The following is a 25,891-nucleotide window of genomic DNA, read 5'->3' as shown; positions in this document are numbered from 1 at the left end:
AGGCCAACTTATTGTGTCTGGTGAGATTACAAAGAATTAAACAGCCATTATTGAGATGGAATCGTCGAAGAACCGAACGATCGTTAAAGTAAACTGTTCGCATTCGGGACGCGTCCACGAGATCAATCTGGTCTATTATTCACACTTACAGACATTGCCTTGAGTCCAGTGTAACTGATCTCTGAAGACACGTATTTGTGATCGGAACTAGATCGTACTTGTGCTGGTTGGATTGAGGCATTAAGGAAAGCGATGGCAATTCCGGAAGTTTCCTTTCAGAAAACTTGAGCTCTGTATCAAACATCGTACGTCTTGTTTACAAAGCGAAAGTAGGTCGAGAATTTTTGCGTTTTATTAAGATCGCTCTTGAAATGCTAAGGTTTATTGATGTGTAAACAAATTGTATAGTAAATTTTGGTTGTTTATAAAACATTCAAAGTGCTGAAGTGATTATAAAATAGGATCAAAAGCGCCGCTTGTCAAACTATTTTACGTTACATCTGAATCTGAAGAAGTAGTTTCCGTAACTATTTTGAGTATCATCATAATCATAACAAGCTTACAGACATCACATATCACCAATGATCGGAATAGGTAGTGCCATTTCGGGTGAATGACCTCAAACATTGTACTTAACGTGGATAAGACTCGGGATTCCGAGACTCGTAATTTGTAGGTTGCTAGCATGTAATAATTTAAAGCATTGAATTATGCCATTGTTCTAAATATAAATCAATAATAATAATAATAGCCCAAGCTAACCTTTCATTTAATAAACATCAGACGCTTCACGGATAGTGGCAAATATATCGCCTTCTATATTTCTTTAAACTATCAAAAACGGGGTTTATTTAAAGTTTATATCGCCAAACTTGTCTCTGGAACACGAATTGTATGACCATCAGGTAAATGCAGCAAAAAAATTCATTAACCTGTCGAATCCCACGATATGACGTCACCATAAGCGTTCTGGCTCATATATGAGCCGTGGGAGCTGACAGATTAACACAGATTTTAGTTCAAATGTATGTTATAGTGCTATCAAAATAATATATCTAAGATATTGACAAATAATAGGGAGTATTACTGCAATGTTTTGCCGCCAGAGTGCAGCACTAGTGACTTAAGTATACCATAGAGTAACTTATACATACTGTACCTTAAACTGTTTTTTTGACAAGCTAGTTTTCACAGACAATCAAATATGACCTTGATACATCAAGGCTTGAAACTCGGCTATCTGCTTTTTTATCGCTCGAATATACAAAATTTCTACTCTCTCGTTTGCGGTAGACCCTTAGATTGTGACTTATCGTGGGAATGGCGCCCCCTACGTAGACGTTCGCGTAATATTCCCTATTAACATTTTACAAGAAAAGTAGTTTGGCACAAGTATATTCTCAAAACCGAACTAAAATTTATATGAACTAACAACGTGTTCTTTGAAAAAAAAAAATGTCCAATTTGCCAGACGTCAAATATCTTGCCGTTACTTGCTGACACCCACTAAAGTGTTAAACTTTTCATATGGAACCTCGGGGTGAAAAGGTATATCCATACTTAGGCACCGAAGTCCCGTGAAATGGGACTACCAATTCCGATCATTGCATATCACATGATCGTGATCAGAGGTATGGGCTTTGGTCTTCAGTTAAATCTAGGGCAATGCGGATGGGGATTTCATATTTATCTGTGAATTCCATTGCGATAATCTTTAGAAATCTGTGTGAAGGTTTCCTTGCGATGTTTTCCTTCCCCGTTTTTATTTTTTATCTTAACTTTTCAATTAATCGTATTATAGGAAACACTTAGTATAGGTATTGAAACACTTCTACTGTTAATCTGGTGTTTACCGTACGTTCCCTTGATGCGTCCGATCGAATGTGTGCCGCGAAGCGAACTCGTCTGTTATCTCGATTCTTGACCTACATTCGGTGACCGCGGCCGCGGCCAGCGGCGAACCAATGGCGGTAGACCTTAATTGCAATATGGGAAATGACAACCGAGGAATATAAACAAATAAAGGATGCTGGTGTTTTTCCAACAAGAATTACTTTCAGTTTCATAGAACTCGCAGGTTAAATGATAGTTAATGATCCATTGAAGCGCATTACATAGCTAGAAAATGGTCGGACAATAGGTACTAATTCAAATGGGGCTGAATGGAAATGAGCTCATATACTGATATGATGGGTTAGCCAATCATGTAACTGGGTAAGAGCATTTTCTCCAATCTCTTGCTTACATGAGAATTATTACTTCAAAGAAATTGACTTAAATAAATTTACCTGCAGCTTACTTTCATTGCTGAAACAGTTCACTGGCCAACAAAATAAATATACAGTCGCTATCCATAGCGACTCATGTTTTACGAAGGCCAAACAACCACATATCCAAGCAAGGGCTGACTTGGAAAATTCCCGGAAGAAGGGGGCCAGGTCGCCCACGTACCACCTGGAGGCGCACAGTGGAAAAGGAGGCTGCACCACTCGGCCTCGGCTGGGCGGAGCTGGAGGAGGCCGCGCTGGACCGCGAAAAATGGAAATCCCTTCTGAGAGCCCTATGTCCCTGATGAGGGATAACAGGATACCATCATCATCATCATCATCCATAGCGACTATATTTATTTTCTCAAACATGCAATGAAATGTCGTCGCTCCGGGCGTTATATCAGGCTTCGAAGTATCACGTTTAGGGCGCAGCAACTCCAGAGAACTGTGAAGGAATTTCATACGAAATTGAAGGCCTAGGCCGGGAAGTAATTTTTTTTTTAAATTCTAATTTAAACATGGGGTCTGTGTCCATGAACAGTCTGAAACAGCCGATTTTTTTTTTAGTAAATAGTGAATGGTTATCGGACCAAAATATCCGTGTTAACGCCTGTTATACACGAACGTACTGATATTAAGAATACGATTCTGTATGATTCAATGTGTTGATGAATAAATTTAAAATTTTGTCTATACGTAAGTCACCAGAGACCATAGAGAATATTTAAAATACTCTGCATTTATTTTATTTCTAGAAATTGAGATTCTTATTATCCGATTGTGTATACTGGCCCTAATAAGGTCTATTCGAACACTACACACGCGAAATACGGAGTGATACGGACGACTTCCGTAAAAAAAAACAATTATGGCGGGATTGGAAGGAAAATTAAAAAACTTTTGTTGTGAAGTTGGATTTTTATTATAAAGATTATAAATTTGTTTTTTTTTTGACTGGTGTATTTTTTTATCTCATTGCATGTTTGAGAAAAGCACTATACATGCCTAGCCGTGAAAAGGTCTTGCCGGCTTCGTATCACTATCCGGCCTCCCTACGGTCGGCCGGCTATACCTACTCACCCGGCAAGCCCTTCTTTCCCGGCGTCTGCAGTAATGTACTATTAATTCCAATTAAACAGCCCACATGTGTAATTGAAGGACGTCGAAGAAATCGTGTGTCTATAAATAAAACCTGTATATGACACACTGCATCAGGTGAATAGGAAGTTTTCTGATAAGGCATATTTACGTAGGAAAGCCGTCAACCTTATTCGATATGTCGTCAGCGGGTTCATTTTCCTCAAGGCGTCACAACCTTGACCTGGCAGGAGGAAAAATGCAGCTGTTTCGGCAGTGCAGTAGGGCAAGGAATTATGTTTCATGTTTATTTTGTACAACTGTTTTGTTCAAATTTGCTCCGACATATGTGCCGTACACATACTGATGTGCCGTCGGGAAGTTAAATAATTGCGAGATTTTCATATGGAAATATTTCGATTAATTCTCATATTTTTTTGTATGGGAATCGAAATTTTCTATTTCGCCGTTGATCCTGTGAAATTTTCCTGAATTTTGCCGAACTTTTCCATCTTTTTAGAAACTTTCCGCAACTTGCACGGCTGTATTTTTAAGTATCCAGTTGTTTACTCTACTTTCCTCAGAAAACGCTGATTATTTGATAAGTCGCCTAATAGATTTTACAAATTATTAAATTGTACAACGGGACACGGGACTTAATCGCGTATGTAAGTTTTAAGATTTACCTCCGACGTTTCGAGGACGGCATTGGCCCGTGGTCTCGGAGAAGACTGGCTTAAGTTGACATTAGCATCTTCTAACCGCGCGAGTTTTTCGAACTACCCGCACTTGGTCTTTTTTATCAACTTGAACGTTTTGCGGTTTACGTTTTGTACATTTTACAATATTTTTTTATCTCACACATGATCAAATATTAATAATTTAAGAGGCTAACATAAATAAACACTTATCTGACGATCGATTCAGGTCGACATTAACGAAGTGGCTTTGATTAGTGTAGTGTAGGTATACCGGTACATAAGTGATATCCATTACAAGTTTTATCACTTGTCAGTAAATGTCGGAATTAGCGAGAGCCGAGTTATGCAGATTTAAATCAAGTTCAATATTTACTCAGATCAATATTTCGTGGGCAAATATTTACGCTCAATATTCACTCTAAGCTCTAACTACATTCAAATTGATTCGATTCCAAGAGAGAGAGAGAGAGAGAGAGAGAAAAAGACAGAGATAATTATTTGGATTAATATTACCTTTACGAATAAGTTCGCCTTTGTACTTGTTTAATGTTTGTATCTTATGTTTATTACTGACAAGACTGTTATATGTATAGCAAAAGATAACTAAAGTCTATTCGGTAGACTAAAATGACATTTCTTAGTATGAACATCATGTGTCATTTCCTCATTTCATACTATGAAATGTCATTTTAGTCTACCGAGTAAAAAAATAGACTTTACGTAGTATTTATTTTCTGTTTCAAGGAACTTAAATACGTTTCCACTTGACATTCCTTTCTTATTCTCAAGGTAAATATCTGGAATCGTTAGAATTCCGAAGGACGCTCGTAACGGACTCAAGGACATTCTCGTCATGGCAAAAGACACCGGTCTTATAGATGGTGAACTTGTTCTAAGTTCCATTATTAGAAATGTAAGCCCTCATCTTAAGGTGATCTGAAATATGTGCATACACCTTACACCTGCAATATGTAACCATCTTGGCCGGTCTGAAACTAATGGTGACAGTACGTGTACGGGATATCTCTCCAAATCAATTGAGAGTCTTGTATGACCTGATTTGATATATGAGACACAATAATATTCCTACGAAATTAGAAATGGCACCGAAAATCAAAGAATCCCGAAGGCCCAAGAACCTCACTATCAGCATAGATCTATCATCTCCAAGACACATCCATACATATACTAACTGTTAATGCTTAAGTCTGAGCAAGTGACTCAATTATAGGTCTCCTCTGCAGTTCCCTGTATTGCGCAACACCCATGTCGCATCCCAACTTACTACTCATCTCTTATCTAATAGTTATTCCAAATGCAACCTTGCATTATCAGAATAAAGTTCAAGTTTATAACGGAGATATGTGACGTTCAGACGGCAAACGGTGAAAAATTGAGATAGCATCTGTCGTGATTGCTGAGAAAAGGGTTTGCATTTTCACGTTTATCTTTACGTATTTATTTATATTTATAGGTGTGATATTTCGTGCTTATAAAATCAAATAAAATGCTGCAGGTAAATGAAATCTATGGCTAATTATAATGACTGTAATTAAATTACTATCGTTACCTTCTCATTCACGGGCTTACGTAGAAGATCATGATTAATCATGAATAACAATTTAACGAGGAATAATGTATTCATGACCCTCTAAATTAATAACAGGAATGGAAGTTTTCTGTGAATCGTTATTAGTCATACTGTCAGGTCCCTCTCATAAAGATGTAGTATACCTACGTAAAACAGTTTATGAATAAAGTATCACCGTAGAACCTGTGGTTTCTGATGACATTTGACCTTTAAATGTTTCTATAAAAAGCTAAGGGATACGCTCGATTGTGACCTTTGCAACACTCATATTATGTGAATTGCTTTCGATTTTTAGTAGGTATAATAAAATTACTGTTTACATAATTTTGGCATCCATTATCAGAACAGCGTTATGTATGCGCTGATTTTTAATTCAATGTAACGTTAGGAAACAGTGAAACTTCACTACATAGTATAAAACAAAGTCGCTTCCCGCTGTCTCTCTGTCCTGTCCCTATGTATGCTTAGATTTTTACGCAACGGATTTTGATGCGGTTTTTTTTAATAACTAGTAGTCATAAAAATCGCAACAAAAAAAAGTTAAAAATAGGTATATTTCTGAGTAATTGTTATTTGTTTTGCGTTCTCACCGCGCCGCGCGGCGGTTTCCACGCTCACTAGTGCCGTGCGAATAACGCCACCGCAGCACTATCAAACGGCGATAATGTGTGAGAACCAATCGCGACATCTTTTAATTGTTATCTGACGAATGACGGCGAGTAACGTATGGGGCAGTCTGTTTCACACAAATACAAGTCCCATGGAGAAATATCGGTGCAGTTAAGGCTTTTATTACGGATAACAATACAGTAATGATATAAGGATGCAATTAAAAATCACTCTTATCAACTGTAAATGTGATTGAACCTTTTGATTGGAAATTATAACTTTGCACATTCCACAAAGTTATACTTTTACAAGACTAATATTATTCGTTACATCATAAAACTTGCAAGTAATGATTAGAATCATTTTTGTTAAATGTTAGCTGTGATGATTCGCGGAAAGAACATCTGTCGTAATTACGTTAGATATATTTTTCTTATATAGTTTCAGAAATGTAATTCCTTTATTTAGCTTTAAACAATGATCGAAATTAACTTTACTCAGTAAAAAACAAAGTAGTTACCATTAACTAACCGTATAATCTTTTAGAGCGAAAATAAATAGCGTCCAAGTAGCGATTCGATTACTATTCAAGATATAGCTATATCGTTGGACCTTGCGTGTGACAGCGATAACATTATCAGCACATTTATAGAGCGAAATAGTCGTAAATACGCTATATCTCTAGCGGCTAACAACTTTTAGATACTGTAGTAACAGTCGGCATAAACTGTTATTTTATTTATAGTTTGTTATTGTTTTTCCGCTAAGAGACAAGCTTACTGACAACTTGACTAATAATTTCACAACTACATTTTACAAGCATGCCGCTAAGCAACAGACAATCTCGATAACGCGAAATTGCTATCATAGACATTTTATCTTAGGAAGGATTACATCAGTCACAAATTTAACTACTTTGTCAGATGACAATACTTTTAAATAATGAGTATGTCAGGATTTTTTTCATAAGGTCCGCATAAATGTAATAAACAAAATCAAATTAAAAAGTTGATTCGAATTAGAACCAAACCAGCACCAATTGAATGCGTCGGTTGGAATGAAAGTGGTTAATTTGATATACTTCTCTATTTATCACAGTTGCGTACAGTTAATAGTTGCGTTAATAGTTAGTCGCGTTAGTGTGCATGTTAATTATAAGATGTAATTATTTTTGAAAAGATGTGTCCCGCCGAGTTTGTTGCCGGTCCCATATTGGGATACCCTCCTCCAATTGAGGGGGGATTTAAATCTTCTCGGGGCAGAGGTGTAGGGTTGGAGCCGGTCTACCTAGCTTTATTTGACGTTCATAAGCGCATTGTAATTATGCCTACTTGAATAAACTATCTTTTATCTTATCTTAGTCATTAGCACCATTTGATCCGTGCATTCTATCATCCTTCATCGTTAATCGTCTAATAAGCATCCTCTGAATCTGAAACGCATTAAACATTTTGTTATTTTGTTAAATAGTGCTCTTCTCTAATTACTATTGACTTATTGAGTCTTTCTGCACAACCATTATGTTCGGGACCCGTGTCCCGTGTGTGGTAGGAAAGCAGTAGCTAATCTTTCCTGAATTTTCTTTGAGATCTTTAGGATTAGGTGATTAATTGTCACATAATAGGTCAGCCAGTGGATATAGACAGAGTTCTACTGACACTTTCCCAGTGGTATATTAGTGATATTAGAATGATTCCAGCTTTGGCAGTGATAATAATGATACAGTAGCATTTTGTAAGTTCTATCATCTTTCATTGTTTATTTAAGAGCTGCTATTGTAGTCCGGTGTTGTTACTTTCCATTGCGACAACAATGTTGCATTATGCCTCAAACTAAAAAGCATGCGAAAATATACTTTCAGATAACGCTCTTAAGGTCTTCGTGGGTTCCATTTTGGTCCATGGACTCTTTAATAAATAGGCCACGATTTCAAGTGAATATTATGGCCACGCTAATGAGTGGCCATTACCCTACTGCGCGGATGCCAACAGTCGCATAATGTTAATGTAATTTAACGCCATTTAGAGCTAGACTAGTTTGTACCAAATTTGATCAGGCAGAGACAATCTAGTGATCCGTTTCCTGGTAGAAAGTAGAAAAAAAAATCGGTTTTATACTTGTAACAAGTAATTGTCCTTGTAGGGTAAAATGTTGCATTTAAGCACTGCAATTAGGAAACAGCTTTGGAACTGGATCACTTGAAGGATTTTTCATTTAAAAATATTGCGCCAAAAGCGAATCACATTGAAAGATTACGTCACACATGGACATGTCAATCAAATGCTACAGTTTATTTAGCCCGGTGGAACGGAGACGTTTTTCTGAGTTTGGGGTGCGAGGCCGTTTCTGTGCATACCTACAATATTTGTCGTTGATTTCCTAGTTTTCTAGGCCATAGATAGAAGTTTGATGCTCAGATGTTATCACGCAATGCGGGTATTCGTATAACAGCGAGGGTTACGAGCAGTCAGCGCGATATTAGAGTCGTGCTCTGAATGGCGTAGACAAGGGGTCGTCTCACATACCGTGAATAACTTATATTCGACAGTATTATGTTAGTCTTGTCTGATGATTTTGTCAGAACCGCAATGAAAATCCCCTTTCCATGTGAAAATGGTAAAGAAGTGTATCAAATGTGAGTAAATGTGTTTAAAACGAAGGTGTGCTCGCCAGTGCGGCCTTAGTAAATAAGGTAAAACGCCTTTAGCAATGAGTAGATTGAGTAGTACACAATAGGGAAGTACTTAAGCGAATCTTAGTGACGTACTTTTCCAACAGAGCTACTTACGCAACTGTCATTCATAAGATGGGAAATCCAACATTAGTGTGAGAAACTCGTTACGTTTTGAGCTAAGTAACGATAGGAAGCCTGTAAAGTCCTTATACACAAACAATTGAGTAAGTACTCTACCAATCTACAGAAGAATTGAAGGTACTTTTCCACAGTACTTTACCTACGCACGCATAGGCGGAGGCCGCTATGGGCCTATGATAGCCGCCATTCATAAGCGGTTGAATGAGCGCGATCAGAAGACGCCCGCGCATCTCATTCTCATCTCGCCGACGACCGTAAAACTAGCCCGATAGCCGTTGGCGGGAATGTGCACCGGTGGGGGAAACCGGTCTTCCATTTTTGAACCGATTTAAAAAAAATGGAGATCGATTGCAATTTTTGACCTTTGCACTTTTATAGATGCAAATGTTAATCAAAATATTACTGCTGTTGCAGAGTTTTTGAATAGGTTCATTTAATATGACAAGATTACTTTTGATAATTGTTATAAAATCCACGATATAATATTTAGAGCGTGAGTGCTCATTTCATATTAAAGGACTATTAACGGTTACTAATACTCAATTGAAACATAAAATAACAAATGCAATCATAAGTTAACGATTAGGTAAATATTAAACGCCAATAAACAGTTTATTAACAGTTACGTAAGATGCGTGTGCGCATAAGTACCTAGAATCCTTGAGAACCGAGGGATCGTAGGAACTTAGGAAGTAGACCGGTCGAAGATTTTACGAGCCATTAAATTTAGCAAGTTACTCAAATTATGCGCAATGTCATGAATGAATGCAACCTTAGTAAGATAGGTGTATGCGTTACATCAAAGTGTATCACAATAGGTATGTAATACAAAAGAAAAAGTGTAATGAACCCGGGCGTTGACAACCTAGTAGCCCCTCACGCGTCGAGGATGAGAAAATTCCACAATGCAAACGATGTCGTCCGCAAACGACGCATAAATAATTAGACAATAAGCAGGCAGGGCAAGAAATCGGTAATTTGTATCGCGGCAAGATAGGCGGAGCGAGGGAGACGGGTGCGGGCGCAGGCCGCGCCGCCGCGGAGATGTGGCAACGCGACGGCGTCAGGTGGAAGTGGCGCCTTGCCCGCGAGGACGGCGAGCCCCCCGCTGCCGGCACCCGCCACCCCCCGCCCACCCTCCCGCTAATCCTCACCCGAATACAATCTGATAAAATTCGCGCCAGCTATGAGCATTACGCAAAGCGACTCCACACTACGATCCGATAATGAATGGGACTGTTTCTTTTGTGCGGCTACGCGCATACATAAACAATTCGACGCGTTCTTTCTCTATTTATAACGCCGTATAAGCGCAGCTACGATTTACACAGCGTAATAAGAGAGATATTTCTTCGACCTGGCGAAACTAGTCCCGCGGACGCTTTACGGTCCGCGTTCCGGCCAGGTGAATTCAAAATGACCTCTATGGGCCGGTGGCTTCTGGTGGCCTCGCTCGCCGATTGCGTTGACATTTTGTGGGTTAGCGACGCGACATGACTCCGGGCTGTGGCGAGAGCGATGCCAGGATGACTAACGGCTGGGCGTCAGTAATCGCCACTACATATATTGTTCTACTCGATAGTTTTGAAGCATGAGATCGATTCACTACCCGTATAGCACTAGGGTGATTTTTGTATACCAGCAACGTACTACCGATAATCAGCATACTTTAGCATCGTGGACTCAATATTTGGAAATAAATAAACATGCAGCTAATACGCTGCACTGTTGAGCAATAAACACTATTGTCACAGAAATCATTACGATGTCGAAAGAAAAGTATGTACAAGATCTTTCGTCAATGTAAAAGTGACTTACCAAGGAGAAGAAGTTTGTGTGGCAATCCTCAAGACTTGCACCGTTTGTTTGGTGATTTTGATGCGTCATGGTAGTCCGGGGCACTTCATTTTCATTTCACAACACTAAAAACAGGTACAATCTTAAAGAAACCACTCAAAATCTTAAAATCATCACCGACATTTAGCGAAGTTTTCACCTTTCAATGGCGACTGGAAAATGGCGGATAGGAAACAACAACCCAAGCCGACAGTGCTGCGGCCCGCGGCCGTATTTGGAACTACAAAACGTTCCGTTCCACGATTCTACGCATTCTTGAGTAATTTTTTATTTTAAATCTGAATAAGATTTTGCTGATTGTATAATTAATATGATTAAATATACTTAAATAATTGATAAAAATATGATACAGACCAAATAAACGTCAAAAATACTTAATTTCTATTTAAAATCGGTTATTTAAATTCTTGGCTGTATGTCGCGAACAATTCCTTAGCTTTGCTCTCAATTTCGGTTTAAATAAAAGAATCTGTCAAATGTTTTGCAAATAATGTTAATTTGTTAATCTATTTAAAACACCGTAATTTCTTTAAGTTATATTAATATAAATTACAAACTTTCACAATAAAAAAAAAACAATTAGTTGTTACTAGTCAAAATGCTGCGAAATGTTTTATTACCTTTGTCACGTTCGAGTTTTCAGGTTAATTTTCGTTTACTTATACAAAACTACACTTTATTATTTTTATGGTGGCTAGAAGTTGACTAACACTATATTTACAGGTGATGACGGTGAGGCATAAACAAATAAAAGTGCCTAAAGTCTCAAAGAAATTGCAGTCAGCTGCAGAATCACTAGCAGCCAGAGGGTGAGCATGAGCAAGGATTTACATAATTGTTAGATTGAAATGGCATTGCCTAGTTCAAATTGTCACAGTTCCACGTCGTTACGAACTCAAACATTTAGTCAGCAAATAGGCCACAGGTACCTTTACCAGGTCTTTTACCGGTCAAATTTTTACAAGCAATAAATATAACCAAAAATTACAAATACGGAAACAATTAAATATTTGACAATTTATTAGAGATATATACAGTATCTTAATGTCGAAATACACAAAAAAACTATAATAAAAAAATATGAACAACAAACACAAAAATATCTAAAATTCTTTGAGATGTACTAAGAAATTGATACTTAATTACTTATAACAGTACACATTCATTCAAACAGTTTGTCCTATTTGTATAGTACTTATAGAATGGTTAACAGGACTTCTGTATAATTTTCCAGATTTCTCCGCCCCAACAAACCCTGGGATCCACCGAGCGACATTGAGCAGACCGTCTTAGAGATCTGCACGGAGAATGGCCTGAGCATGGATGCGGAGTTCATGTCATTGAAGCTCAAGTTTACGGTGCTTAATGCCTGTTTCCAGGAGACTGGGCATAGTGTACCCAACTCTTTGCTGCATAGCATTGAGACTGTTGGTAAGGCCATCCAAAAAAAAAGAAATATGGAGTTTGGAGTTTAGCTTTTTATGAACATGACAAACCACATGCAGCAAGTATAATATTAGATATACATATGTAATATTAAAAAAAAAATATTTATTTTGAGACAATTACAGTCCATAGTTGTTAGTATTAACTTACAGGCTATGCTACGTACAGTATAGTACACTAAATTACATAAATGAACTTATAACTTAATAATTACTATTACTAATTATTATGGCCGATCTACCAAACTGCATGTTTGTGATCATGCAATTCGATATACTGTCCCAAAACCATATTCATTTCATAGTAAGCTGTTTGTTATCAATTTCCCACTTTGCTTTCCAGAGGACCTGTTAGAATTCTACAAGACTCCAGTAGATACTAAAACACCATTTGATTCTTTAAAGAAGATGGACTTGCCCAAGAATCTGCATGTGCAAGAAGACTATGTCAGATTCCATCCTGGTAAATCTATTATTTTATCATCACATCAGTCACACCAGTGGCATATTTTATGGTTGCTGACCTGGGTCTATAGTGGTTTATGGCCTCAAAACAAACAACAAAGTTGGCTTGTGTGGCGCCTTGTGGCATGCATGCTGACCCAGCCATGATCCCTTTTAGCCCTAGGGTAAATATGGCCTACAGCACGGATCACCAATTAGTTTATTCAGGGGTCTGATTTATAAAGTAAAACTACCATCACAACTGGTTCTAATTGAGTTTATTAAATAAACAAAAAAATATATAGGTTGGTGGTCCAGATCCGGATCATGGTCTGCCATTTGGTGACCCCTGCCCTAGAGTAACACAAAAGCAACTTTAACCTTACAAACATCTTTAAAAATTATATTATTAAACCATTTCACTCTGACAAATATCCGCAGCACTATAGCTTAGGACTATCAATGGGCTAGGAATAAAAATACACAGCAACCTTTATCCATTATTAACGAATGTACAAACCACAACAAGCATTGCCTTATCCTGAAATTCTATAAAAAGAAGCACGCTGTCTACCAATTTAATCAATTATATTTACCTAGTGCCTGTATCCTGCAATATAGTAAAGACAAAATACACCTTATAGATTATGTCCATCGTTTTCTTTTTCAGACAAAGACACTCTCTTTGATGGCCAGTCAGCATTCCCCAAGAGTTCCACCATTGTCTCCGGCTTGAAGACAAGGAAGAAGTATGAGGGTTACTCCGCTAAGAGATCATGGCCTTAAGACAATTATTATGTAATAATTCGATATATGTATTAGATGTTTAATAAAAATGTTGATAGGAAGAGAATGTTTTATTTAGCTACACTTAACTGTCAACTTTTTCATAGTAGATGAGAAGCTTAATTTGGAAAGAAATCATTTTCTGGTCTGATTAGTCTGATTACACAAAAATGGGACAGGACAGAACATATAATAAAACCTCATTTCTGTTGTTGCTAATAGTAATTTGAAAGATTGGTTGGTTAAACAAAAGTAACAACATAGTAGAGGTATTAGTCTGTCCGCTTGTCTATCTTCACATACCTATTGCTATGCTATTAGTCACTAGACTAGTGAGTTACTCGAACCTGCTACATCTGGATTCAAATCGACACTCGACCTTCACCTTCGTAGTGTAGTATAAAAGTAAATACCTATAGCTTACAAAAGAACAATACACCTAGGACTTCATCATCATCATCATCATATCAGCCTTTTATCGCCCACTGCTGAGCATAGGCCTCTCTTCTAGTACGCCACTTATCCCGGTCCTGAGCCAATCTCATCCAGAAGTGACCCGCAATCTTACGAATGTCGTCCACCCAACAAGCCTAGGACTTGCCTATATAGGACTCTAGGACTACTTAACTTTCCAAAAATTAATAAAATTTGGAATTCACAAAAAACTTTCTTCACAAATAATGATTATCAAGTTAAATTAAGTTTTTTACTTACCTGTCGGTTACTACAAATTTCATGTTAAAGATCATTGATGATCACTTGATTTAGTTCAGAACAATGTATTCACATTTATACACAGGTAAAGTTTACTTTATTTTGCAGTTTTCTCAGTTTCCCAAGAAAAAATGCAAAGTAACGAAAACTTCGATTCCAACTTCCTATTCCTATTGCCAGTTCAAACAAGAATTCATTTCCCTTTTCGTAGCGACATCTGGTAACTACAACGAATAACCATTACTTTCGCATTCATAGGTTCCGCATCACTAGATGGCAGTAAGGAAAATGTTTAAAATTGCAAGTAAAATCAGTAAAATTAAGTATTTTCTATAAAATTAAAAATATTTTGTTTTTTAATTTAGGTATTTGCTGCTAAATGGAAATCTTACAAACATTTTTGTATTAAATATTGCCGCAACCTCTATTGCACAAAATCCTAAACGAAATCATTTTGACGTTAGAAATGTCAAATTGACAGTGACATTTGTCGGTCATCGGCTGTTGGTCGCTCTACGGCGGAGGTTATGACCCGTAAAGTGATCTAAAATGGACATGTATTCGTCCGTAATTTCTAATTAAAGTGATTAAATAGCATTTTAGCAATAAAAATGCATGTCTTATTAATATTGTGTTTTATAATCGTCGGTATATATTCGTGTGTTTCATGGTAAGTTTAGAAAATAGCATCCCTATGTTATTGTTGTTGTTTTGCTGAGTGTTTATTTCTGTTTTATGTATTTTTAGGCTCCTCCCGACTCTCTTGGCCTGGCTGTTCAAGAGAAAGTACCATATAAAGCTGAAAATAGGTCGCATTGGTTTGCCGAAGTTAATATTACGAGATGTTAACTTATCTAGAGATGGATATTCCATTGTAAGTACTTAATCATACTATTTTTATTTTTTACTACTAATTTACTAATACCTTGTGAGTAACGCAATTGTAGCTTTTGGCTACGTAGTTTTATTACAAAATTATAACAATTATAGAATTTACAATTTAAAAAAATAGTAGAGTGTAAGTTATATTTAAAAGAGTTATACATTTCAAAATAAGCATCATAAGTCATAACATAAGAAATAAAAATGATAAATTGATCTATTTATTTTAAAGCTTACATAAATTAGATTGCAAAAAACCTCTTTATATTGGTTTAATTATTGATCTTAGGTAAAATCCATTTACCTCATGCATTACCATTTGCTCCTTTTCCCCGGGGCTCTAGGGTCTGACCATATTTTTACCTTTGATAGAATTGACAATTTAAAAAATAGTACAGTGTAAGTTAATATCCAAAAGCAGTGTTCATATGTAGTGTCCATATTTTACCTTTTAATCTTTTAACAGCCTGCTATACATTTCTACTTTACTTTGGTTTAACTACATTCACATTCCACAGCAAATCGACGAAATCTCCTTCAGCAGTAGTTTCTTCAACTCGGAAACCAACAAACTTGTATCCGTACTCATCCGCGGCTTCAACGTAACCAACATTGTAGAAGAGAAGCGGAGTACAGTCGAGACTATTCTGAAGCCGTTGCTGTCGAAACAGAACTCGACTAATAGTAGGGGGGAGGTGGAGGAGGTGACATTTGAGGAGTTAGATCGAGGGTTGAGGGTGACGGAGAGGAAGCTGCTGGATTTTAGGGATAAGAAGCTACCGCCTAGCTTAATAATGTTTGCTCAGGTAAGTGCTTACCTTTTTTCTTGTAATTTTGCCAAATGTTGTTCATATAGGTCGAGCGCATTGTATGAAACGAATGGCCTTGATTTGCCGCTCGCTGCGCCGCGCGCCGCTTGCGTCCAGTCCGTGGCCTTGCCTAATGGGAAATCCTTTTTAAAAATGAAATAAGTTTTTGGCAAAAGTTCCATTTTTGGTACAAGCTCTTACTGCTGACTATACTTTTCTTTCCACAGGCAACTAATAATACTCATCGAGACAATTCTAAAAACCCCAAACACAGTTAGGTTGCCTTGTTTTATCACAGAGTTCCTATGGCCTATATTAATGAATGTAATGCATCCAGATGCCGACCTACGTCTGTGATATTAACTGTCATGGATATTTATATGTACAGTAATAAATAGCAGTTGTGGATATGAACACTTTAATAACACCAAACATTAAAATTGTTATGCCGAAGATACAGACCTCTGCGGTGGTAGCACGGTCGCATTTTCATCGCTTGTGTTTGTCGCTAAAAATAATGTAGTGGTGTAAGTAATGCTACACTACTACATTATTGCTTGATCTCACTACAGGGGTGACATAGACACTGTGTGACAAAACCCCTTTAAAAATTAAGATAAAAAAAAAATCGCTTGTCACCATGCCTGTCACATTCTAACAAGTATATAAGTGCGAAAGGGTGGATTGAGGAGTAGCGCGTTGAGTGAGTGGTTCGTTTTTAGGTTATATTCCCATAAATAAAACAACTTTCCTTGTTTACTAATCAGGTGGTGGTATATTTAAATATAATAGGCGTTTAGATGGAGGGTAACGAGAAGGAGAAGCCTCCAGACGAGGCTGATGATAATGACATGAACTGGGAGACAGTCTCACGTAAACGTAACTTGGATTTGTCACCGACCAAGCTGGAGCCTTCTCCTAAAAAAATAGTAATCGACCCGTCAGAGGCCGGCAAGCAGTCGGGTAATACAATTAATACAGTTGAGCCTAATAACAGTAATGTGGTTGACTTAAACAAAAATAATCCAGCCCAGACAAGTCAAATTAATACGGTTGATTCAAACAAAAATAATTCAGACGAGTTCAACCCACACTTATACAAACACCCCAGTCTAGACAGCAAATACCGAGAGTACAATGCCGAAGATGATGGACCATTTATAGTTCATGTCTCCAGAGAGTCTGCGCCATCTTCCAATGCTTCTCTAAAACCCATCAATGTAGGCCTTCTGCTTACTCAAGCAAATGTTAATAATATCCAGAAAGAAGGTGGTATTAAATCAGTAGGTCGCAACAGAGTAGCAGTAACTTTCTCCACAGCAGCTGATGCAAATAGCTTCCTAAAACACCCGTTACTAGACAAACATAAGTTTATAGCTGATATTCCCTCATACCATGTGTCGCGTATGGGAGTTGTGCGAGGAGTTCCTTCGGATTGGTCTATGGAGGAATTAGTCAACGGCACAAACCTCAAAGAAGGTAGAGGAAAAATCCTTAAGGCCCGACGACTGCAACGAAAGGTGACAAAGGATGATGGTTTCCCATCCTGGGTACCAACCCAGTCAGTGGTGGTTACTTTTGAAGGGCAATCCTTACCATCAAAAATCTTCGCCTACTACACCTCACTAGTTGTAGAAGTATATCAACTGCCAATTATTCAATGCAGGAAGTGCCTTAGGTTCGGACATATTCAAACACAGTGCCGGTCTGATGCCAGATGTTATAAGTGTGCACAAAAACACCCCGGTGATGGATGCAATGTAGCTCCAGAACATGTGACATGTATATTTTGTTCAGGCAGACACTTTGCTACAGAAAAAGTATGCAATGAATATGGTCGGCAAAAGGCCATTAAACTTGCCATGTCTGAACAGAACATCTCATACGCAGAAGCAGCGGCACAGTTCTCAGCAGTTCGCAGGCCATATTCAGATGTAGCAAGAGTCATGTTTGAACCGGTTACAGACTCTTCACAATCTTCCCAGTCCCCAGGCCACCCTAATACTTTCATGCCAACCCCTCCGCCCACCACATCATATCGTAAGACCGTATACCGAGCGCCCCGGACGAGGGTCTCTCTCTCCCCGGGTTATGATAGAGAGGCTCACAAGAATATTGTCCGAACTCCCCCACCTCAACTTCCTAATGGCCATGCTCTGAATGATTCTTCTTCCTACAATAGAATCACCCCCAATGAAGACCTAATGGAGCTCTGTATAAAACTCTTAACAAACATAATCGCTAAGTGGAGCGATTGCCTACCGAACGACGTTGCGCCCCTAATGATCACACTCGCGGAAAGACTTACATTTCATAACGGCCCCCCCGGTCACATTTCTACAATGGAATAGTCGAAGCATTATTCCAAAAAAACCTGACCTTATTCAGCTCATCAACAATCACGGTGTGACTGTTGCGGCCATTTCGGAGACGTGGTTACGCCCCGGAGCCTTTTTCAGAGTGCCGGGCTTCTCATGTCTCCGGGAAGATCGTAATGATGGACGCGCCGGATGTGCGTTGTTGATCAAACACGGTTACCCTTTCTCCCAAATTTCTATCCCCTCTCATTCGGATGGGATTAATGCCGTAGCTGCCAAGGTTATGGGCATTAATTTCATCTCTATATATATTCCCCATACTGAAGTAGTTGATATAAATGAATTAAATTCTATTCTCAAATCGGCTCCACCTCCTCTTATAATTTTAGGGGACTTTAATTGTCACAATATGTCATGGGGGTCATACCATTCGGATGCGTTTTCATCTGCCCTGTTGGATTTATTCGATGAAATCAATGTAGGAGTTATTAATGACGGTACTCCCACGCATCGGGTATACCCAGGTCAGAACCCCCAGTCAGTTCTCGATCTATCTGTTTGTTCTCCTAGTTTGTCTTCTTTATTATCCTGGAGGGTATTACGCCAGTCGTTTGGCAGTGACCATTTCCCAATTATTATCACGAAGCCTTCTTCTATTCTCCCAACTCCCTCCCCTGAACCTCTTTTAAAACACAAAATTCAATCAGCAGACTGGCCCAATTATGCATTATTTATAGAGGAAAATATGAAAGAATGGGACACGAGCGAAATGGGTCAAGTTGAAAAATATTTAAAATTCAAAAATGTGTTAATAGAGTCCGCCGATAAATTTATACCAAAAAAGAAACCTGCTAGACTTAAAATCCCATCTCCCCTGTGGTGGAACGCGGACTGTACGGTAGCCGTTAAGGTGTGGCGACAGGTGTTTTAATTATTAGTATTTTTATAAATAATATTAAGATACTTAATATTCAAATGCCGTTGCGTCTCCGCGCGACGCGAGCGCAGCGTACAAGTACTTACTTTGTCGCTTGATTTTAATTTACGCCGTATGTTTTGTTGGCGCTTTGTAATCGCTGATGTGAGCAAACCTATTATCGGGGTGGATTTTCTCTCGTTTTATAATTTGCTTGTCGATGTTCGATATGCCCGGTTAGTCGATGGAATAACTTTGCTCTCATCAGCCGGTGTGGATGCTTCAGCTTGTGCTTGCGCGCAGATTAAAGTAATTTCTGGTAATACGCCGTTTCATACCTTACTTGAGGAATACCCGGACATTATTAAGCCTGCCGGTAATCCTCAGGAGCGTAAATGTAAACACCAGACGCAGCACTTTATCAAGACTACGCCAGGTGCGCCTGTATTTTCAAGGCCACGGCGTTTGGCACCGGATCGCCTCAAAATCGCGAAACGGGAGTTTGAAGATATGGTGCGCTCGGGTATTGCGCGACGATCGGAGAGTCCTTGGTCGTCCCCGCTGCACTTGGTACCTAAAAAGGACAACGGCTGGCGTCCTTGTGGCGATTATCGCGCTCTGAACGCACGGACTGTTCCCGATAGGTACCCAGTGCGGCACATCGCTGATTTCTCGCATAATCTTTTTAAATGCAAGGTATTTAGCAAGTTGGATTTAGTGCGCGCATATAATCAGATTCCCGTCGCGCCCGAGGACGTTCCGAAAACGGCAATCACGACACCCTTTGGACTTTTCGAATTCCCATTTATGAGTTTTGGTTTGCGCAATGCGGCGCAAACATTCCAACGGTTTATGGATGAAGTCCTTAGGGGTCTTGATTTCTGTTTTCCGTTTATCGACGACGTTTTGGTAGCCTCTGCCAACGACTCAGAACATGAAGCGCATTTACGAGCTGTTTTTGAGCGTTTCAATGACCACGGTATTCTCCTTAACGCAAACAAATGTGTATTTGCGGTACCTGAGGTAGAGTTTTTAGGATACCTAGTTTCGTCGGAGGGTACTAAGCCTATAGGAGCTAGGGTAAAGGCTATTCAAGATTTTCCTAGGCCTAAAACGATTAAGGATCTGAGGCGTTTCTTAGGGGCACTTAATTTCTACAGGCGATTTATTACTGGTGCTGCTAGATTGCAAGCTCCTCTCCATGCACTGCTAAGCGGTCCAGGGGTGAAGAGCAACAGCCCAGTTGTCTGGACTCCGGAGTCAGAAGAGGCTTTTAATGCTTGCAAGTCAAGTATTGCAAACGCCGCTCTCCTGGCGCATCCGGACCCTGCCGCTCCTCTAGCGGTTGTTACAGACGCTTCAGATTTCGCGATTGGTTCTGTGATCCAGCAGCAGGTTGAGGGACATTGGCAACCATTGGGATTTTTCTCTCGCAAATTGACACCTGCTCAGACGAGGTATAGCGCTTACGATCGCGAACTTTTAGCCATTTATGAGTCAGTGAAGTACTTCAGGTTCATGATCGAGTTGAAACCGTTTTTTATACTCACTGACCATAAACCTATAGTCTCCGCTTTTAAGAAGTCCCTCGATTCGTGTTCTCCGCGGCAATTCCGGTATTTAGATTTTATCTCACAGTTTACCTCAGATATCCGGTATATATCGGGTGAAGAGAACGTCGTCGCGGACTCACTATCGAGGATTGACGCCATCACAGACGGACTTGACTTACAGGTTTTGGCTACGTCACAGGCCACGGATACAGAGCTTCGGGACTTGATCAATGGCGGTTCATCTCTGAATTTAGAAAAAATATCATTTGGATCTGTCAAATTATTTTGTGATGTGTCCCGGCCAGCCCCGCGTCCCTTCATTACATCGGAGTTCCGGAAACAAGTTTTTGATACCCTCCATGGACTCAGTCACCCTAGCGCTAGGAATACTATTCGATTGGTGACTGAGCGTTACGTGTGGCCAGGGGTTAAGAAAGATTGTAGGATATGGGCGCGCGCGTGTATTGCGTGCCAGCGGTCTAAAGTTGCACGCCATGTGCACGCCCCGGTTCACGATTTCAAGCCACCCTCTGGTAGGTTCTCGCACGTCCACGTCGATCTAGTTGGCCCTTTGCCTGTGTCGAATGGTTTTAAATACTGTCTCACGGCCGTAGATAGGTTTACACGTTGGCCTGAGGCAGTACCATTGTATGACATTACAGCGGAAAGTGTTGCCAAAGCCTTTATTTCGACGTGGGTTGCGCGTTTTGGTTGCCCTCAAAATATCACTACCGACAGGGGCAGGCAATTTGACTCCAATTTATTCCGTCAGATAGCAACAATGACTGGGTCTCGTCACTTGCAAACTACTGCGTATCATCCGGCAGCGAATGGCCTCGTGGAAAGGTTCCACCGCCAACTCAAGGCTGCCATAATGTGCCACGCAGATGAATGTTGGACTGAAACCCTTCCACTTGTACTTTTAGGGATACGAAGTGCATGGAAGGAGGATTTGTCTGCTTCGACCGCCGAGTTAGTTTACGGCGAGACGTTAAGACTTCCCAGCGACTTATTGCAACCGACACCTGACCAACTGACGGACTATACCGATTTCTTATCGCGTTTGCGCCAGCACATGAAAAAGTTGCAACCGATAACGGTTAATCGTCATGGCTCAGCCAAAGTGTTTATTTATAAGGACTTGGCAACTGCAACTCATGTTTTTGTGCGACAAGATTTTGTTCGTAGGTCGCTTCAGCCACCGTATGCTGGCCCCTACCGAGTAGTTGATAGGTCGGATAAGTATTATAGGGTTGACGTCGCCGGCAGGGAAGTTTCTATTACCGTTGATAGGTTAAAACCTGCCTACATTCTGTCAGAACCGTCTGGCCCTACCAAAACGTCATCGACCGTGGTACCTAGCTCAGTTTCCGTTCCTTCTGAACCTAAAGTGTCTCGTTCTGGTCGCCATATACGTTTCCCCGATTATTATCGACCTTAAAGGTCTCGGGGGGGCTGATGTGGCGACAGGTGTTTTAATTATTAGTATTTTTATAAATAATATTAAGATACTTAATATTCAAATGCCGTTGCGTCTCCGCGCGACGCGAGCGCAGCGTACAAGTACTTGCTTTATCGCTCGGTTTGCTTCGCCGTAGATCGGCGGCCCGAGCGCGCATTCGTGCGCGCTCGGAAATCCCAGTCAGTCGGCAATTTACCACTCTCGAGGCTGGACGCATGCGCTCGCGCCGCCCGAGCTAACGGTTAATGCTTACGCGCCGACTCGCTTGCTTTATATTCGGTTTGCGTGCGCGCCGAATACGCTTATAGTTTTTGCCTTTTTATGTAAACTTTCTTTATGTGCTTTTCCTATCTTCTGTGCTTACTCTGACTATCTCTTCAACTATACTGTGCTGTGCTTTGTACTCTTACTTCTTTCCTTTGTGCTTGTGACTCTTGTGTGCCGTTATTTGACAATATATAATTAATGTGGAACTAGCTTGTTTCTCTTATCTCGTTAGGCTAGTTCACCACAAAGGAAAGAGATGCCGCTGAAAAGGCTTTCAACAATTCCGGAAACTTGGATGACTACATTTCTTTAAAAAAAATCTCGGCACGTACAAAGCGCTTCCTAGCAAAGGCTAAAAAGAGGGGATGGAAGGGATTCTGCGAGAGCTTATCTCCTAGAACCCCTCCATCACTGATATGGCGGAACATAAAGAGGTTCAGGGGTTCATTTCATCCAGAGTCTATGCCCACCACAGATGCTCCTTGGCTGTCAGACTTTGCAGATAGACTTGCCCCGCCAACTGCTCCTGAAGCATCCTGCTTGTTACTTCCCCCGCTGTCAGGCACCTTGAGCTCCCTGGACATGCCTTTCTCATATTCAGAGCTCAGTCTAGTGCTTAGTGGATTGAGAAATACCACACCTGGAGAGGATGGCATACCATACTGTTTCCTGTCTAAGCTAAATTCATATTCACAAGAGTATCTGCTTGGTATTCTAAACCACGCCTTTGACACGGGAGAGATTCCAGTTGACTGGAAGACCCAAGTTATTATCCCAATCCTAAAACCGTCTAAAAACCCAGACGAGTCTAGCTCATATCGCCCGATTGCTCTTTCCGCGACAATGGGAAAGATATTAGAGCATCTGGTTAAAAATAGATTGGAGTGGTTTGTGGAAAACAAAGGTATCCTGGCTGACACGCAGTTTGGCTTCCGAAAGGGCCGTAGTACAATGGACAGTTTAAATATTTTAGCAACTGATATCCGACTTACCCTTTCAAAAAACGAATATCTGCTGGGATGTTTTCTAGATATCTCTGCGGCCTACGACAATGTCCTTCTTCCGGTGCTCAGGGCAAAAATGCTACATCTGAGCATTCCCGCGAAGATTGTACATATTGTCACCAAATTGTTCATGGGTAGGTCAATTAAAATTAGGAATGGTAATTCTTATTACCCTCCTCGAACTTTGTGGCGTGGTCTTCCGCAAGGATCGGTGCTCAGCCCCCTACTTTACAGTATCTACACCTACGACTTGGAGCAATCTGTCCTATCCTTCTGTAATATCTTGCAGTATGCTGATGATCTAGTCTTATACACCTCAGCAAAGTCAATGGACAAAGCCACTGCTAGTCTAAATACAGCTTTGGGTTACCTCAAGGATTGGCTTGATGAACATGGTTTGACCCTATCACCAACAAAAAGTTGTGTAGTGACTTTCAGTCGCAGAAGGATCATGCCTGCCGCAGATGTCCGTTATGGTGGTGTTGTGATTCCAAGTAAAGAGTCAGTAAAATTTCTAGGTGTTATATTAGACCACAAAATGTCTGGCACCTCACACCACAAATATGTACTGGGTAAATGTGAGAAAAATATTAATATTCTGCGAGCGTTGTCAGGTGTCTGGTGGGGCTCCCATCCTTATTGCCAGAAGCTACTATATAATGCCATCATACGCAGCCATATGGACTATGGGTCATTTTTAATGGAACCTTGTAATAAGGATGGCCTAGATAAATTAGACCTTATACAGGCTAAATGTTTAAGGATCATACTAGGTGCTATGCTTCCTTCTCCCAAAAATGGCATGCAGGTGGAAGGTGTTGAACCGCCGTTATCTCTACGCAGACAATACCTCGCCGACAGGTTCTTGATTAAAGCCAGCTCTTATAACAACCACTTGCTGCTTCCACGCTTGCGAGCACTGGCACTGGAGGTCACTGAAAACCGATATTGGACATATAAAGCCTTTCCCAGAATAGTAATTTCTTTTTCAAAATTAATTAATATTCACCCCAGTGTATACCAATCTGGTACTAACCCTTTATTTGAAGTGGCGTTTGAGACCTTAATATACTCACCAAAAGTTATATTAGATATAGGAATTTTCAAAAATGATACAGGGGCAAACAACAAACTCAATAAATTTTTGGAAAAATGGCAAGAATACTTACCGGTTTTTACTGATGCATCTAAGGTGGATCCTACAAGATGCGTGGGAGCAGCGGTGTGGATTCCTCGGTACAATATTGCCCTCCCATTTAAATGTCCTCCTCAAGCATCCATTTTCACCGGTGAGGCAGTTGCTATTCTTGAGGCGGTAAAATATGCAGACACACATAACATTAAAAAAACAATTATCTTCTCTGACAGCAGGAGTTGCCTGCAGGCAATTGTAGGCAATCAATTCAAATTTAAAGCAAAATTTCCATTGATCCTTGAAATTAAGGCTGTGCTACGTAGGTGTGAACTGAGGGGCCTACATATTGTTCTCGGATGGGTTCCAAGCCACTGTGGTATTAGAGGTAATGAGATGGCTGATATATGGGCAAAACAGGCGATTGAGATTGGATCAATAAAACAGGAAATTTACAGTACTGACCTGTTGAGTTGTGCACTATCTGATATGTTTGATTCATGGCAGGAACAATGGGATACCTCTAGATTAGAGACCGGTAAACATTATGGCTGTATACAACCTCGAATTACTCGAAAACCGTGGTTCTATCGATTCCGTACTTCTCCGAAATGGGTAATATCCACCATTTGTCGCTTACGCTTAGGCAAAGTATGTACCCCGTTATTTCTGGCTATGATTGGTGTCCGTGCGAATTCAATGTGTGAATGTGGGTTGGATGAGGGCAACTTGGACCACATCTTCTTTGCTTGTTCAAAATGTAGCTACTCGCTGTACGATGTATTACCCGAAAATGTTCCACGACCTATATGCTTTAGCTCGCTACTTTGTCACATGGATACTAAGCTAACTTCTATCCTAATTAAATATTTACAAACGAATAACATTAAACTCTAAATAACGTCTTATCTTTTCTAATTTAACTCGTTTAATTCATGTCAATTTATACTCTATATCTTTATCTATATTATATATATAAAGTATTCTTCTCTTCCACTTCCTTCATGTTGGCACTACTAACGTTCTGTCACCCGCTTCCCGCTTTTTTGCTAATTTTTGTATTCGTCATGTGTTTGTCTGTGATGTTCATAACAATTATTTGTTTTTAGGGTTTCCCAACTACATCCTTCCAAAAATACAAAATTATTATACCGAACATTCTCCTCACGTGTGAAAGTCAACACCGACATTGGCAAATTCACCCTGGGCAAAATTGCAGGGAGTAAGCCAGGAGAAAAA

General features: G+C 39.8%; 3 protein-coding genes and 1 long non-coding RNA gene across 4 annotated transcripts in view; 2 read left to right on the top strand and 2 right to left on the bottom strand.

Moving 5' to 3' along the window:
- LOC134649115 (mediator of RNA polymerase II transcription subunit 13) overlaps positions 1-11,261 on the bottom strand; it is a 141,916-nt gene extending 130,655 nt beyond the window's left edge. The window contains exon 1 of the mRNA XM_063503830.1: positions 10,882-11,261. Within this exon, the coding sequence (XP_063359900.1) occupies positions 10,882-10,950 (69 nt within the window). The 5' untranslated portion in view covers positions 10,951-11,261. The remainder of the gene's footprint in view (positions 1-10,881) is intronic.
- Positions 11,262-11,384: 123 nt separating this feature from the next.
- On the top strand, positions 11,385-13,653 carry LOC134649191 (large ribosomal subunit protein mL50). Its single transcript, XM_063503908.1, has 5 exons — positions 11,385-11,563; positions 11,644-11,729; positions 12,155-12,351; positions 12,709-12,828; positions 13,480-13,653. The coding sequence occupies exons 1-5, from the start codon at positions 11,519-11,521 to the stop codon at positions 13,593-13,595; spliced, it is 564 nt and encodes a 187-aa protein (XP_063359978.1). The 5' UTR covers positions 11,385-11,518; the 3' UTR covers positions 13,596-13,653.
- Positions 13,654-14,802: 1,149 nt separating this feature from the next.
- The window catches only part of LOC134648620 (protein hobbit), a 61,943-nt gene continuing 50,854 nt past the window's right edge, over positions 14,803-25,891 (top strand). The window contains exons 1-3 of the mRNA XM_063503110.1: positions 14,803-14,979; positions 15,057-15,183; positions 15,710-15,997. Coding sequence (XP_063359180.1) covers positions 14,921-14,979; positions 15,057-15,183; positions 15,710-15,997 — 474 coding nt within the window. The 5' untranslated portion in view covers positions 14,803-14,920. The remainder of the gene's footprint in view (positions 14,980-15,056; positions 15,184-15,709; positions 15,998-25,891) is intronic.
- LOC134648623 (uncharacterized) lies at positions 23,511-25,863 on the bottom strand. Its single transcript, XR_010096912.1, has 2 exons — positions 24,690-25,863; positions 23,511-24,455 (listed from the first exon to the last, which is right to left on the bottom strand). It is a non-coding gene; the product is annotated as an uncharacterized LOC134648623 (long non-coding RNA).

This window comes from Cydia amplana, chromosome 6 (genome assembly GCF_948474715.1).
Source record: "Cydia amplana chromosome 6, ilCydAmpl1.1, whole genome shotgun sequence".
Taxonomy (NCBI): Eukaryota; Metazoa; Arthropoda; class Insecta; order Lepidoptera; family Tortricidae; genus Cydia; species Cydia amplana.
This window is presented reverse-complemented; position numbering and strand designations above follow the sequence as displayed.

Bases quoted from the DNA above. Each gene is read 5' to 3' on its own strand.
- LOC134649191 (XM_063503908.1), top strand. From the start codon at position 11,519: ATGCTGCGAAATGTTTTATTACCTTTGTCACGTTCGAGTTTTCAG. The intron at 11,564-11,643 runs GTTAATTTTCGT...CTATATTTACAG, and splicing joins TGTCACGTTCGAGTTTTCAG to GTGATGACGGTGAGGCATAA. The intron at 12,352-12,708 runs GTAAGGCCATCC...TTTGCTTTCCAG, and splicing joins GCATAGCATTGAGACTGTTG to AGGACCTGTTAGAATTCTAC.